Below are 15,324 nucleotides of genomic sequence, written 5' to 3'. Positions count from 1 at the left end.
TACTATTAATTTAGGCTTAAATAGAGACTGGGAGTGGCTAAGTCATTATGCAAGGTAGCCTGTTTCCTCTTGTTTTTTCCTACCCCCTCCCCCAGATGTTCTGGTTTAACTTGGATTTAAACTTGAAGAGTGGTCAGTTTGGATGAGCTATTACCAGCAGGAGAGTGAGTTTGTGTGTGTATGGGGGTGGGGGGATGTGAGAAAACCTGGATTTGTGCAGGAAATAGCCCAACTTGATTATCATGCACATTGTGTAAAGAGTTGTCACTTTGGATGGGCTATCACCAGCAGGAGAGTGAATTTGTGTGGGGGGGTGGAGGGTGAGAAAACCTGGATTTGTGCTGGAAATGGCCCACCTGATGATCACTTTAGATAAGCTATTACCAGCAGGACAGTGGGGTGGGAGGAGGTATTGTTTCATATTCTCTGTGTATATATAAAGCCTGCTGCAGTTTCCACGATATGCATCTGAGGAAGTGAGCTGTAGCTCACGAAAGCTTATGCTCTAATAAATTGGTTAGTCTCTAAGGTGCCACAAGTCCTCCTTTTCTTTTTGCGAATACAGACTAACACGGCTGTTACTCTGAAACCTGTCTAATACCCTCCTTGCTTCCAGAGGTTAGTAACTTGCTGATAACCTATACCAGTATCTGATTATTGCTGCTACCCTATGCTGATTCAGCTATTGTGACCACAAGTAGCAGTGTGGAGGCAAGACTCCACCTTTTCCCCCGCCCTCCCCAATCACTGCATCAGGAGAGGAAGCAAGAAGGGGAGTGAGGCTTTTACTCCTTTGTGTCTGGACCCAAAGTCTAGGTACCCATTGTAAGGGTATGTGAGGGTTTCCGCTCCCCTGTATGGTTGTGTAGGCACAGTCAAACTCTAGCCCATGGCTTGGCATGATTTTTGAGGCCTGCTTGGGAGAGCACAAAGACTATTTAGGATAGCCGCAAGTGTTGATGTTTAACGCTGATGTATGATGGGCAGAGGTGGTGGCGGGGGGTGGGCTTTACAGTCTCAGACTCTAGTTCTTGTGATTGGGCCTCTACTTTCCTGAGCATTTACGAAATCCGTCCAAACAGTGTAAATAAAAACATGAGACCGCCAGATGTCGATGTACACAGTGATTGGGAAGCATCCCGAGTAACTATGCCAAGTATACTTCGATCCAATTTAAAAAAATGATACCACAGATGACAGATCAATTTAAAAAAACGTTTTCACTATCTCATATGGGAGAATTCTTGAATTTACATTTCTGGCAGTCTGTAATTAAGTGATAATGAAAACCAAGAAAGCACTGAAGCCAACTTTTTAATTTTCAATAGACTGATTTTTTTTCCCCCCTCCTCAAAACTACGTTATTCTTCCATCTCTCAATAAGCGTTTTCTTAAACTACAAAGCCATGCTAGTACTGGAACTTGAAAATGATTGAAACTGTGTTTTTGTATTTTCTCTGTTTTATATTTAAACTCTGAGATGTATAGACCATTATGCACAGATGCCATAAGATTTTTCTGGCTGGTTCCTTTGTGAGGCAGTGTTACCTGAGGGACTGATAATTATCTGGATGCAGATTTTCTCTCTCTGCTACTTACTCAGACTGGAAGCATCCTGCTGCAGATTTTTGCCAAAACTAAGAAATGGAAACACGGCATTGTGAAGGATCTCTCTTGACTTTAAGGATATGTGTATGCGGATGGTCGTTTCACCCTTTAAACACAAAACACGTTTGAGGAGGGGGATCCCCTAGAGCCTTGTGACCTGAGGTAGCAAACTCTTGAAAGCTGAACCTTCCCCCACCACCCCGCAGGAAGATGAAACCAGTATTGCCTCTGCCACATACACCTCTTAATCTATACATCTTCTGCGCTTCTCCAGTGCACCATCTTCCTCATTTGATCCTTCCGCCCTCTTCTTTCTTATATGATTTGCAGGTGTATTAAATAAAGAAAAGCCCCCTACCGAAACAGGACAGCCACTGCACGTGCTGCTTCCCCTGGGAGCAATATGAGAGAACAAACCTGTGATGTGTAGTCACATTGCTTAATATGCTACTGGAAGGCACTCGGATACTGTGTTGATGAGCACCATTTAGGACTATATAGCATAGACAAGACTTGCACAGAGTGGGGAAGGTCACACTTAGAGAGATTGTTTTAGACTCCCTGCAAGCTCAGGGATAGTTTCTGTACTTTTTTTTCACAGCCATGAATGATAAAGTAGCTTTTTCTTTTTTTAATGAAAGCTGAGACTGTGAAGAACTATTGAAAATATTCTGCTCTTCCTCTCGCACTATTCTTTCACAGCCCACCCCATATGTTGAAATACTGAGAGGAAAGGGCACAGGGCTGTAAGCCCAGACTTGGGGCCCATGTTAGACCTAGGCAGCCACCTATGGCATATTAAAGGGGTTCCGCCAGCCCATCTCCCTTCTCTGTCTCCAGCTGGGAGCTGAGCCAGTGCGGGTACAGTCCCTTTAAAGGTGCACCAATGACAGTGGCCAACTGATAGCAGCTGCTCCAGCATGTCCCCACACAGTAGAAGGTAGCAGGGGGGGTGTCTGCTATTGGGTGCCTCCCCCACTGAATAGCGTAGTGTGGGAACCAGTGCTACCCCAGAGCTGCTGCCTTCTTTCCAGTGCCTCTTGGGGAGGAGGTGGGGATTGGATGGCCAGGACAGCAAAATCTCTAGCGTCAGCCTTGCTTGGCCCAGAACTCCACCTGCCTGTGCCTGGCCTGAGCAATACTTCACATTTGCATTGCACCTCACAAACATCTCAAAGTCAGTACATACTAGAGCTGGCCTGAGATAGGGTTTCTAGGCTTTGTGTTCCACAGCAATGGACAGCCCAGACTCTGCAGGCTTCCCCTGACTCTGGAGCACAAGTGTATATTTTCCCCACCCAACTATATAAATAAAGTAGGAACAATAGCACTTGAAGCCAATCACACCTTAAATCCTGTCTAGTTTTAGATTTTGCCTCTAATAACATCATTTTGGCATAGCCTCTGCGTCCTTTTAGTGGCATTTAGCAGATCTCCACTGTGCTTTGCCAATTATTTATTTATGGCATTTAACGGACCTCTGCTGTGCTTTGCCAAGCATTTTCCCCCTCCTCTAATACCACTCTCTGGAGTTTTTACGCTCAGTTCCCATCTCCCCCTAATATTTCTCTGGGGAGTCTATAGGCTCCGCCCTTAGATTTAACTGATTTCGCCAGCATGGTACTAACCTCTTCAGATTTAGGCCTTAAACCCTTCCAATGCTATTTCCCACAATGCTAGGCTGCAACCCCCACACTAAGGAGTCTATACTCTATCTGCTCCAGATGAGTGGATCCAACTCATGGCATCAAGATGTTGGGGTAGCTTCTGGGACCTTATCCATTCAGTAGCATCCAAGACCTTATCCATTCCATTCCCAAGTACTCGGCTTACCTCTGAACCTGCCACTGAGGTTTCGTTATTGGCATGCAATTAAACTACACTTGAGTTGATCAGGCTTTAAGCATAGGGAGTGTGTACAGGGCATACCGCACATCCAAGTTACACAGAAACCCCTTTGCTTTATATCCGTTGACACGTCACATTGTTTACTACACATTGGATCCCATGTTTTGGGATTGGCTTTGTTACTTTGCAGGAACCAGTTCCTGTACAGCACGCTCTGTCCATGTTCGACTTTACTCATTACCTTATCTTTACCCTCCCAACTTCTCTTGTCCATTGTTCTCTTGTTCTTAGTAAATGGCTTCCTGGGTGTTCCCACTTGTATCTTAGCTAGTCCAGACATTCTGTCTTTTAGCTTACTGACCCATTTACTTCTCTTAGCACAAACGGTCCATTTTTAGCCTGCCTAGCCAGTTACCTCCCTAATCCTGTCTTCCAAGAAATTAAGCCACCTCCATGTTGAATTACTCAGGTCAAGCCAGGCCTCTTTGCTCCCATTTTCAGATGGCAAGGGCAGAACATAGGCCAGGAAAGATCTAGGGTCTGATTTTTCAGAAGTGCTGCACTCCCGCTGCTCCACTTGGAGTCTAGGGGAACTGGAGTACTTGAATATGTCCAAAAATTGGGTCCCTAGTGACTTCCTCAAGAGATACTGTGATCTGCTGGTTCCGATACTGAGCCTTGGTTTGCCCATCCATAACAAAGGGATCATTACTTTACAGGGTCCTTGTTATTTTTATGCAAGGAGGCCATGTGACTGGTTCTAAGGCTACCCCTCCTTTGGTTCCAAACACTTTAAAAAGCCATTGCATGACTCCAACTGGTAGAAATTTTGCACAAAAAGGGCTATATGTGTGTTCGTGTGCTTAGTTACCAAAAATGTTTAGTCCTTCAAATTTTGCAATAAATCACCGTTTTTATCTCAGATCCTAGTGTGGACCCCTGATGTGAGGGGAATACAAGCCTCTGTGCTCTGGATCCCTGGTGTGTTTCAGGGTCTTGGAGCCTGAACCAAGTGTGGTCACTGCCCCAATCTCAAGGTCGCTAGACACACTCTCCAGGCACAGACCTTCCCTCTAGCGCTCCCCACCCCCTGTTTTGGAACCTGCTGTCCTGCCATCTAGCCCCACTTTGTTCAATTCACACCCCATTTCAAAAGCACTTAGAGACACATCTATGTCATCCCCTTCCCTAAAGCGAAGGAACAATTTGGAGTCTCTGTCACCCACCAGCACGGGCACCTGGGGTCTGACTCATCTACCAGATGAGGATTTTCCTGACACAGCCTCTCTGTCTCTAGGTGATGTTGATGAGCCTTGTCTTTATCTTCTCTTTGTCGGCAATCTCTCACTGCTGCTCTTCAAGTAGCTGAGTTTCCAGATGAAGTCTGTCCCTATCCAGCTGTACCTTCTCTTGGCCTACCTGTAGATCTGTCCCCAATTCCTGTTGCAGTGATACATTTGGTCTTGATGGAGCCCCTATGTTACCTCTGTCAGCCTCTTCCCTGTTTCTCTCTGGGGAGTTGACTCCAAGATTTCCCCTGCCTGCTGGACCTTCTGCCAATGGGCTGGATGTTCTCTGTGAACCTGGACCACCATTCCTCTACTTGTTGTCAGAATCCCTACAGACTAGGGACCGAATGGCTAGGCAGCAGTTCTGCGGAAAAGGACCTAGGGGTGACAGTGGACGAGAAGCTGGATATGAGTCAGCAGTGTGCCCTTGTTGCCAAGAAGGCCAATGGCATTTTGGGATGTATAAGTAGGGGCATAGTGAGCAGATCGAGGGACGTGATCGTTCCCCTCTATTCGACATTGGTGAGGCCTCATCTGCAGTATTGTGTCCAGTTTTGGGCCCCACACTACATGAAGGATGTGGATAAATTGGAGAGAGTCCAGCGAAGGGCAACAAAAATGATTAGGGGTCTAGAACACATGACTTATGAGGAGAGGTTGAGGGAGCTGGGATTGTTTAGCCTGCAGAAGAGAAGAATGAGGGGGGATTTGATAGCTGCTGTCAACTACCTGAAAGGGGGTTCCAAAGAGGATGGCTCGAGACTGTTCTCAATGGTAGCAGATGACAGAACGAGGAGTAATGGTCTCAAGTTGCAGTGGGGGAGGTTTAGATTGGATATTAGGAAAAACTTTTTCACTAAGAGGGTGGTGAAACACTGGAATGCGTTACCTAGGGAGGTGGTAGAATCTCCTTCCTTAGAGGTTTTTAAGGTCAGGCTTGACAAAGCCCTGGCTGGGATGATTTAACTGGGAATTGGTCCTGCTTCGAGGTCCTTTCCAACCCTGATATTCTATGATTCTATGAATCCAGCAAGCCGACTAGCTGTGCCTTTGTCCACTCCTCTGTGTTGAGCTGCTCTTCTCTGAATAGCTCAACTGTGTTCTTTTTAGCTGTTCTTAACTCTTTCTTCTGTCTCTCTCCTTTGGTTATTCCTTTCCCAAAAAGACTGGGACTTTCCTCTGTGCTTTTTCTTTCTGTGGTACTTGATTTCAGTGCTGTTGGCACATATGGCAACTCGCACTGTCATATATCCACCATATGTCACAATTTCTATATGAAATGAATCAGTGAAATTTTTCAGTGGGGTCTTACAACTATCCAGTGCCAAACTATTGCCAAAGTATGGACATGACAGCTCTTCTATGCACACCTTGGTTTGTTGATTCAGCAGCGCCCTACTCTGTCACTTCCCGTTCATTGTGTGGTCGAAGAAAAGCGACCTTTCCAGACTACTTGTGTTTTTAGGGGTCACCTCCAAAACCTACCCACTGACGGCTTTCTTCAAAACCCATTAGCTTCTTAATAAGAAATAGCCTGCAAACAAAAGGTGTAGTTCTCTGGCATTAACAATTAAAGCCTCAGAGCTGCTGCCTAATTTTATACTGACTATTGAGGCAAGCCTGGGATTCTCTTGTGGGCTCTTATTTCAGAGTGTTTATGTACTGTGGTCTGTTTGCGAAGGTGCTCAGCTTGCAGGAGGCTGTTTGCTTTTCTAATGCAGCAAGTGCTGCATTAATAAGATTATGTTAATTTAACAGTAGCTCAAAAGTATTTCTCTTTAGCAGGCTGATGGCCTATTCAGTGTTATAAGGTGCAGTTACTAAGCAGGAGGCATATGGTAACGTGAAATGTGTCATCCAGGGGGATGCTCTCCTCACATTGTTTGCAGGTTCCGATAGCCAAGCTAAAAGAGACATTAATATATTTATTGCCGTGAGAGCTCTTCTGAAGTGTTTTCCCGTGTGTTACTCCTGAAGATGTTTGAAGCAGGATTTCTAACGTATTATTTGATCAGCAGCTCAGCCAGAAGGAACAGATGACAGCGCTGTTCCCTTTCAGGCAGATAATGAGGTGATGGAAACGGGGGGGGGGGTGTACACACTGTGCCGTAGGTATGTGTGTAGTGCCTGCTGAATATCAAAATGTGGAGAGTATTACTCAGGACTACTTCCCTCAGTTCTTTTCCTGTAGTATATACACGGGGTTGTTGTCAGGGCACATGGAAAAGGGGTTAACATTTAATTAGAATACATAGTGGTGGCTACTGAAGCTTAACAGAGATTTATATAAGCTGTTAAGAAGTACAAGGCTGCTGTGTGAGCTTCTGGTTGGGCTGAGCTACTGCAGCCATTGGCTGGACTTCAAGCAACACCCAGGGCATGCCTCCGTGTCTGCCCAGGAAGCACAGTGAAAGAGGAGTTTGTTTTAAGATTTGACCCTGGCTTCTCGCAACACCCCTACCCTTTGCACTCCATATAAAATGAAGCTGCTCTAACGGCAGGCATTTAAGTGAGTACACAGAGTGAGTCAGGAAGAGAGAATTTTGAAAGAGTAGATCATGGCTTCGGTGTTCATGTGCGGAGTAGAAGACTTGCTTTTCAGTGGGAGCCGGTTTGTTTGGAACTTGACAGTAACAACTTTGAGAAGGTGGTACACACAGAGAATGAGAGCTTGCCATCAAGTGATGAGAACATGGTGCGGTCTCAGAGAAGTTTATCAGGTAAACCTATGGCAATCTTTGTTTGCTTCTAAAAATACCAGAGTATTGTCCAGGAGAAATTTACTAATTCCTAGTAGTGGTATGTGTGTATTAATAACGTGATTAAAGAGTCATTTAATAAGACAGCACGTTTGTAGTAATTAACAGCTTCGTGCTAAAGTTACGCTTCCAGCCTCCCTTGTGTTAAGATAACTAGTCAGATTTGAAATCTACAAGTCTGAGGTGTCGTTAAATATTTCTTTTCAAATGATTGAATCAGCTCTGTGCGTCTGTGTTGTAAAATCACTGTTTGAGAGGTTGGTGCTGTGTAAAATGCATCTTGCAGGCTGATGTGTTGAAAATTGTTTTTTGAAACTGACTGTCCTTTCTATCATAGCCTTTCAAGAGACTGGTTACTTGCTCTCATAGGCACTTGTACTTTGAATCCGATAGGTTAAAGTCAATACATAGCCTACATTTGCATCAGACTGTCCGAGATAAAAATGCTGTGGCAGGAGAAACTGTCTGTAGCTTTTTTTTTTTCCAGTTTATTTGCATTTCCCGAATAGCTATTAAGGAAAGTTCCATCATAATATAATATATAATATAATACTTTGCATCATGAAATGGTTGTTATCCAAGGAAAGGATGATCAAAATTAGTCCTGAGATAACTGTGCTTTGAAGTATGCTTTAGCAGATGCTCTCTTTACTACTTCTTTTGCGCCTGCTTTGCAGACAAAAAATGCAGAAACATATTTGCAAGTATTGTGTTATCCAATCACAGGTGGAGCCAGTTCTTGCTTGCAGTTGGTTTTGTTTTTGTTTTTCCTGACTGTAAGACAGTGATTTTGTTTGATCACACCATAGGGGTAAAAGTTTATTACAATGAGGCTGATTTTCCCCTCTATACATTGTATTCTAGCAAATGACGGAGTGTGTAGGAATCCTCTTCTCCAAAACCATCGCTATGTAACTTCCATCTGAAAGCCACGTAAAGTGGAAATCTGTCCCTACATATGAAATCTTATTTAAATCTCTGTTATGTCCACAAATGGGAGTGCTGCTCTAAAATGAAGGCAAGGTCTTCTGAATGTTGGAACATCAGCTGGCCCGGTTGCATAGAACCTCTTTTTATGATGTACGCCCAGCAAAATGGTACTTGTATGGCCAATATGGATGTACCTCATGTCATTGAATTCCATTCCAATGAAGGCTGGCAATTGAACTACCTGAACTCCTAAGGGTACATTAAATGATATATGGTACAAAACGAAAGTACGTTCTTAGTTTTCACTCCATCTTTCTGAAGACAAAATCCTAGTCCTTAAGGCAAAATTGTTGTAGGTTGGAATTTTGCCAGAGTTGGGTCTACACTTAAGTTATGTCAGCACAGCTATCTCAGTCAGCGGTGTGAGGAAAAACCACGCTGCTCACCGCGGTACATAGATATGCCAACAAAACCTGCAGTGTTGACCCAGCTATATCGACAGAAGCATGCTTCTCGCAACCTAGCTAACATCATTCAGGGAGGTGGGGTTTCTACATCAATAGAAATACTCCTTCTGTGACAGCATAGCTATGCCAGTATAGGCTCTGTAATGTAGACATACCCTGACCCTGAGCAAGGACTTAATTAGTGTGTTTTACTAAAGGGGCTTTAAAAGTTTTCTGAAAACTTTTAGAAGCAAGGATCATGTAAATTTTTGTTTGTCCAAAGCCACTGAGTGTAACGGTTGATGCTGAGGGTTTAATCTGCTTATATCTTTAATATTTTTTAGTCTTGTGCTCTGATCCTACCATCACATGATCCTCCTTCTACAAAGAAGGCATTTGACATCCTTTTTAAAGAAACCTTCACCAACACATCCTTAACACTTACGGGCATTTTACAGTGAAAATGTGCACTCTGCATCTACTTGTATCCTACTCCTGTACTGCCAAACTCTGCATTTGGCCCACCCTGGAGTGCTAATGAAAGATGTGTTCCTAGCGGTGGTAGAGCGAGCAGAATGCCTCAGAAGAGCACGTGAGCAGCATGATCAGCAGCTGGACTTGTGCATGCTTTGGAAAAATAGAACATTTGTTCACTGTGCCAGTGTTCGGCAGCTGTGGGAGGGGCCTGGCCACACCTCCAGTGTGGATAGCCCCACCCCCTTTGGTGAAAGGACAGCTGCTACATGCATTGGCGGGCCAAACAGCCTAGCGCTTCCGGGAATGCTTGCTCTGTATGCTGGGCTTTGGGGTGTACCCAGCCACCCTCTAGCTATGCAGATCAGGTTTCAACCCTCACATTTTTAAATTGGGTTGTGTAATAATCATTCAGGCTTTATTTATTCATGAGAGAAATGGTTGAATGACTACACTGAATATTCCTTCCTTGGGGGTTGTATAAATGATGCATCACAATCTCTTGCTTTAGGTCCTGGTTCTTCTCCCGTTGAAGTGAATGGCAATCCTCCCATTCATTCCAGTGGGAGCAGGACTGAGCCTATAATTGTTGCAATGAAATGCCACGAGTATATTTGAACATCCGAGGGTCTAGTTAAAAACATCGTTTGATGGAGGGGGGTTGGTTGGGTTTTGGGGGTTTTTTGAACTGTGGAAGCATGGAATGATTAATTTGGGTACCTAGGCTCCCAAGGACTTTGCCAACATGACACTGCATTATAGTTGCAGGGCCCAATTCACCACTGTATTATTCCGAGTTTACCCTGATGTAACTCTCTTGCCAGCGTAACTCCACCCCATTCAATAAGCTTGGGAATCTCAGACCTCAATGTAGTACTGAATCTTAGCCTATATATGAGCAGGTCTCTCAGAGAGTAAAGGATGGTCCAGTGGTCAGGGTACTAGTCTAGGATTTGGGAGACCTGGGTTCCTGTCCCTGTGCTGCCACAGACTGTCTGACAGTGACAAGTCACTTAGCCTCTCTATGCCTCAGTTTCCCTGTATGTAAAATGGGGATAACATCACCTCCCGCTCTGGGAGGATAAATATGTTAAAGATTGTGAAGTGCTCTGATACCCCAGTAAGGGGGGCCACATAAGTACCTCAGAAATGCACCTTTATGTCATTCTCATCGTTTTACTAGTGAGTAGAACTGAACAGACACTTAATACAATGAAAAAGGATTTAATTGAATGAAAATAATCACAGCCTTCTGGATTTCATTTGTGTCCCTATTCCAGAGGTGAAATAAGACTGTATATAAAAGATTTGGCAATAGTTACTTCTTAGTAAAAACATTGAAGGGTAATTTATTCATTGGCTTCAAATATTTCATCCTATATCTTGATTTCCAGGACATGCATGGTTTAACTAGCTAACAGCTGTGAACAATTAAGAAACCTAGCTAGGGTGGTATTCTTAGAGTAGATATGGTTTAAGACGAGGTGGATGGTATTAGAACTGCTATTAACTATGAAGAGTTTAGAGATGATTAGATTTGTGTCTCGACTACTAACCTGGTGCCAGTAACTTCTCTTTTTTTCAAGTGGTTAAAACACCATTTGCTTTCTCATCACTATAAATCATCGTCGTAAAGAGAGGGCCAGTAGGTTTTTGTTTCCTGGGCTGGTAAATTTTCATGACTTTTCCTTGCGAGGCTGAGTTTAAAGGGTGAATGAGGTGCCATTAGTATTCAGCCATGAGCCCAACAACAATGCTTAACCTAAAAAGAGAGCTGACTTTATCTGTCAGATGGGGAAATAAATACCCTAGAACTTCTGCACTTGCCTACACTTTTCAACTTGATTCATGTGAGGGGATTGTCATGTGGACAGATACCTGGAGGCCTCTGTTCTTGGTAGTGGCACCACAGAGATGTGCCTTGGAGACCTGACTGACCACTCAGTGGCACCAACCCTCTGAGGCACTTGTGCACAGGGACTTGCTCAGTTTGGACTCTGGTGCAGAATTGGCAGCCTGTCTTTCACGCAAAGAATCCCCAGTGGAGGAACTTGAAACGGTCTCCTCCTCAGGAGGCCTGTAAGTTACCTGAGCTGACGCAGTTGCCAACTGAGCTGGGATGTTTATTTGCTCAGCCCTATTTATTTGGAGGAATTCCTGTGATGTAGGCAGGGGACATGGTGTCCTTCCCTCTTAAATAACCTCTGAACCCTGGATAAAAGAACAAAAGGTACCGTACATGAATTTCTCCTGTCACAGAGAACTGAATCTGTATGCCAAGGAATCTTGTCTCTTACATACAGCATAGAGCATCCAGGAGTCTACCCTAGAAACGACATTGAAAGGTGCAAAGTGCTGATGGAGTGGTGGCATGGACATTCTTTGCAACTTTGGCAAGTCAATAAGAGCGAATACCATTAGGGCTTGGACAAAATCCCAAATAAAAAATGCAGCTTAGACGTCTCCAAGCATGATACCCATTTGGTTGGGGGAGGGAGGAAAGAGGGCGTGACATCTTTGCAATAATATCTGTAGCTCTCTGGGGCCACTGGGAAATGTTACTGGAGACCCTCTGGGGTGCGCAAGCTCACTTAAGCATCTATGAGTGTTGGGGACATTTCTTCCAATATAAAAGTGACCTCGTTTGCCTCAAATAAACAGAGTTCTCTCTTCTGAAGTTAAAGACCATCTGTGTTTTACCTAATTTCAGTGCAGGTAAAGAGAAAAGAGAACTGGGCTAGAACATATTATGTAGGATCCTCTCTCTCTCTCTCTCTCTTTGAGACTAATGAGCAATGTTGGGTACACGAACCTGCTGTACCAACGCTTTTCCCACCTTGTAGCTATTTGTCATACTACTGGCCTGATTATCGCTGAGACTCCGAACTACCGTGCATGTTACTTTGCGTGCATGTACCCCAGAGCATTCTCTTCCATCGTTCGTACCTGCCCTTCAGGCGACAGAATTTTCGTGCTCTGAGCCCACTGGAGCAAACTGAGGACATGTGGACAAGTGAGTTTTGCAAGTTAAAACACAACTGACTCCAGGCTCAACTGTTAGTGTTGGCATGTGCGGGGGTGTGTACCACGCATACATAAGAGGAGAAACCATTCTGATGCCCCAGGAAAATCGTGCAATAAAAATCCAAGGCACCATTATAAGCATATGTCTGACATAAAAACAGAGTGGGGAAGAGGCACCTCTGAAACTAGGTGTATAACTGAACAACTTACATCTGTCAGAATCTGATCTGCAGGTATGTACGCTGAACTTGTGATTTATAGACAATGCTCATTTTAACCTCAGGAAGGTTGTTTCCTCCAGGTCAGGTGAAGAAATTGCTGATGAAGCAACAGTGCAGAAGCTTGGCACTCCATATGTTTGCTTCACACCTAATTTGGGGTGGAGGAATAAGAGAGGAAATGGAGAATTTCTGCTTCCCTATGGTGCAAATGCAGTTAGTTTGGACAGCTATATCTACTCATTTCCTGTACTACCACACCCTACCATTTATTTTTCTTACAGATATTGACCAAAAATGTGAGACTTTCTAGTTTTTCCTTTTCAAGGAAAGAAAGAAAAGAAAAGTCAATCCTGTTCCATAGGCCTGATCCTGAGGAGTGTGGAATACTCAAGGGAGTGGGGGTTTAAGCGTGTTCAGCACCTCCCAAGATCCAGCCCAATGGCCAGTGCTTTTGCTCTTGCGAGTCTTCAGAACACCTAGGTCCCCCTTGATGGGCCGAGGCTTTTAAAAGTGATCACTGAGTTGAGTGTCCCCATGTCTGGCCAACATGAGAGACTTCTTTTAAAGGGGCCTGGTTTTTAGAAAGTGCTGAGCACCTGCCCCTTTTAAGTGTCTCAAGCTGAGCACCCAGGATCATGAGTCCCTTTTGAGAACCTTTGCTGTGGTTATACGTCAGTTTTGCAAAGGGATTTGAATCAATGCAGTTACACCTTTCGGAAATACTTTTTCTGTATTTTTATCTTGGACTTTACTACTGATTATTTAAAAGATCCTTTTTTTTTTTCCAAATACCCCTCGCAAGCAGAGAACATTCAGACACAGTGCAATGGCTTTCTTTTTAATCAGCAGCTGAAAGCAAGTTTTAAACTTTTTTAATACCTTCTGAAGTCTTGAGAACAGAGCTTTGCTCAGGGCACACCACACCCTGCCAGTTCAGAATTAAGTTTAATTTTACACATTCGACTTTCCAAAAACAACTTTCCAAATATCTCTGCCAGACACATTTCCATTTGAGCTCATGATATAACCGTTTGTTTGAAAGAGTTTGTTCAAATGAAGTAATTTTTTTGTGCTGCCCCTTCCCTCCCATTTTAGCAGACAAACTTCATAAGCAGACTCTGAGCTTCATCTCATTTCCTTCTAGATGTCGCAGTGTCAGTTTCAAAACAGAGACCTCTATTCACTAACCATTTATATTAGCTGTGATTTTTTTTCAGTCTGATGTGGTTCACTAATACGTTAACATTTCAAATGTAGCTGGTGTTAGTTTTCAAAAACAAACTCTTATAGAGGTGTCCAATGGGGAATCTCCTTGTATTTCATTTCCACAGATGTTTCAAACTTCTCCAGAAAGTCTGGTTAATTCCCTTTCACTGGATGATGGGTTAGCATAAATGGAATTTAGGGCAAATTTTAACTCACTGTGTTTCTTCATTTCTGTTTGTCCTTTTTGGTTTCTATCGTTGTCTTTCCATTTGCCTGTGTTCAGTAAAGATCAAGTGGACAGTGAGTGCTTAAAATAATACTGCAGTATCTTTGTCTTCGAGTTTTACTGTCCCTAAAAATCAGGGCATCACTCTTAAGACATCGGAGTCATAATTAGTCATTAGTAATTCTACAGATCTTCTGTACAGATGGAGACAAGCACATTCTCAGTGACTGCAAAGAGGATAATGTTATCAGCATTGGGATAGATTAGCTTAAGTTGTCCTTCCACACATGCACATTCATTCTTTCTCTCTCTGTAAATTACCATTTCTTTAGATTTGTACAAATGTTTAAAAATAACTAACATAAAAATACAAGGCAAGTAATACCCTGAATGTGAGGCAGTGTAATCAATTCTGAGCCTCCCTCTGCAAGCCGTGCAATGTAAAAACTCAAATTGCTGCCCTCTGCCATCATCCTTATAATTCTCCCCCTCCCTATTTTCAAATGCCCAGGAAAAATATATATACTTTGCTATGTGCCTTGAAGGTCATTAGTCTAGGCTATTTCAGAGCAAAGGGGGAGCAAATTCCAAAGCAGTTAGGGTTCTTGCAGAGAAGAGAGGCAACTTCCAATTGGAAGGTTCTAAACCATTTTTAGGTCAATTCCTTAAACTTCACCTAGAAATCCTGAATAAGAGTACAAATGGGGACATGCTTATTTTCAACTTTTTTGTTTTGTTTTGTTTTTTTAAGTGTGCTAATTTCTTGTCATGCAAACATTGTCTGCCTCTCTAGCTCTGTCTCTAATCACTTGTAGGGTTCAAGAACCATTCATTATCTGACATTGTTGAAATTCACCTGGATTAAAGATGACCTGTTTGCGTCCCTCCATCCAAGGGTCTGTGATGTTTGTTTGGTTCGTTATGTATCATGAATTAATTCACAACATTGGAATTTCTATTACAGTAGCCCCATAAGGATCAGGGCCCTATTCTGCTGTGTTTTACTTCGTACAAACACAAAGTAAACTAAGTCCTGGCCCCAAACAGCTTAGGTCAGGGAAATAAAGGCACAGAGATGAAGTGACATGTCTCAATTTGCAGGTTAGGGTCAAGCCAGGATTAGAACTCAGGTTTTCTGCTTCCCATTTCTAATAACAAATGTTGAACTGCCACAAACTTAGAAACAGAAGTTAATATTAAAATGGATGACAGCTAATTGTATGGCCTGGCATAGAAAAAAAACCTCTTACTGTCAAAGTGGCACACCAATGCTTTAGATTTTTACAAACAGGA

The 15,324-nt window shown here is 43.3% G+C and overlaps 1 protein-coding gene across 3 annotated transcripts in view; it reads left to right on the top strand.

Annotated features, from left to right (window-relative positions):
* The window catches only part of FRMD4B (FERM domain containing 4B), a 196,601-nt gene that overhangs the window by 72,082 nt on the left and 109,195 nt on the right, over positions 1 to 15,324 (top strand). Inside the window, exon 1 of one of the 3 annotated variants that reach the window (XM_084633676.1) lies at positions 7,117 to 7,465. The exons of the other annotated variants lie outside the window; for them this stretch is intronic. Within the exon in view, the coding sequence (XP_084489802.1) occupies positions 7,304 to 7,465 (162 nt within the window). The 5' untranslated portion in view covers positions 7,117 to 7,303. Of the gene's footprint in view, positions 1 to 7,116; positions 7,466 to 15,324 lie in introns of those variants that run through there. 3 annotated transcript variants of the gene reach the window in all.

Source organism: Lepidochelys olivacea (genome assembly GCF_965140295.1).
Source record: "Lepidochelys olivacea isolate rLepOli2 genome assembly, chromosome: 7".
NCBI classification, from domain to species: Eukaryota; Metazoa; Chordata; order Testudines; family Cheloniidae; genus Lepidochelys; species Lepidochelys olivacea.
This window is presented reverse-complemented; position numbering and strand designations above follow the sequence as displayed.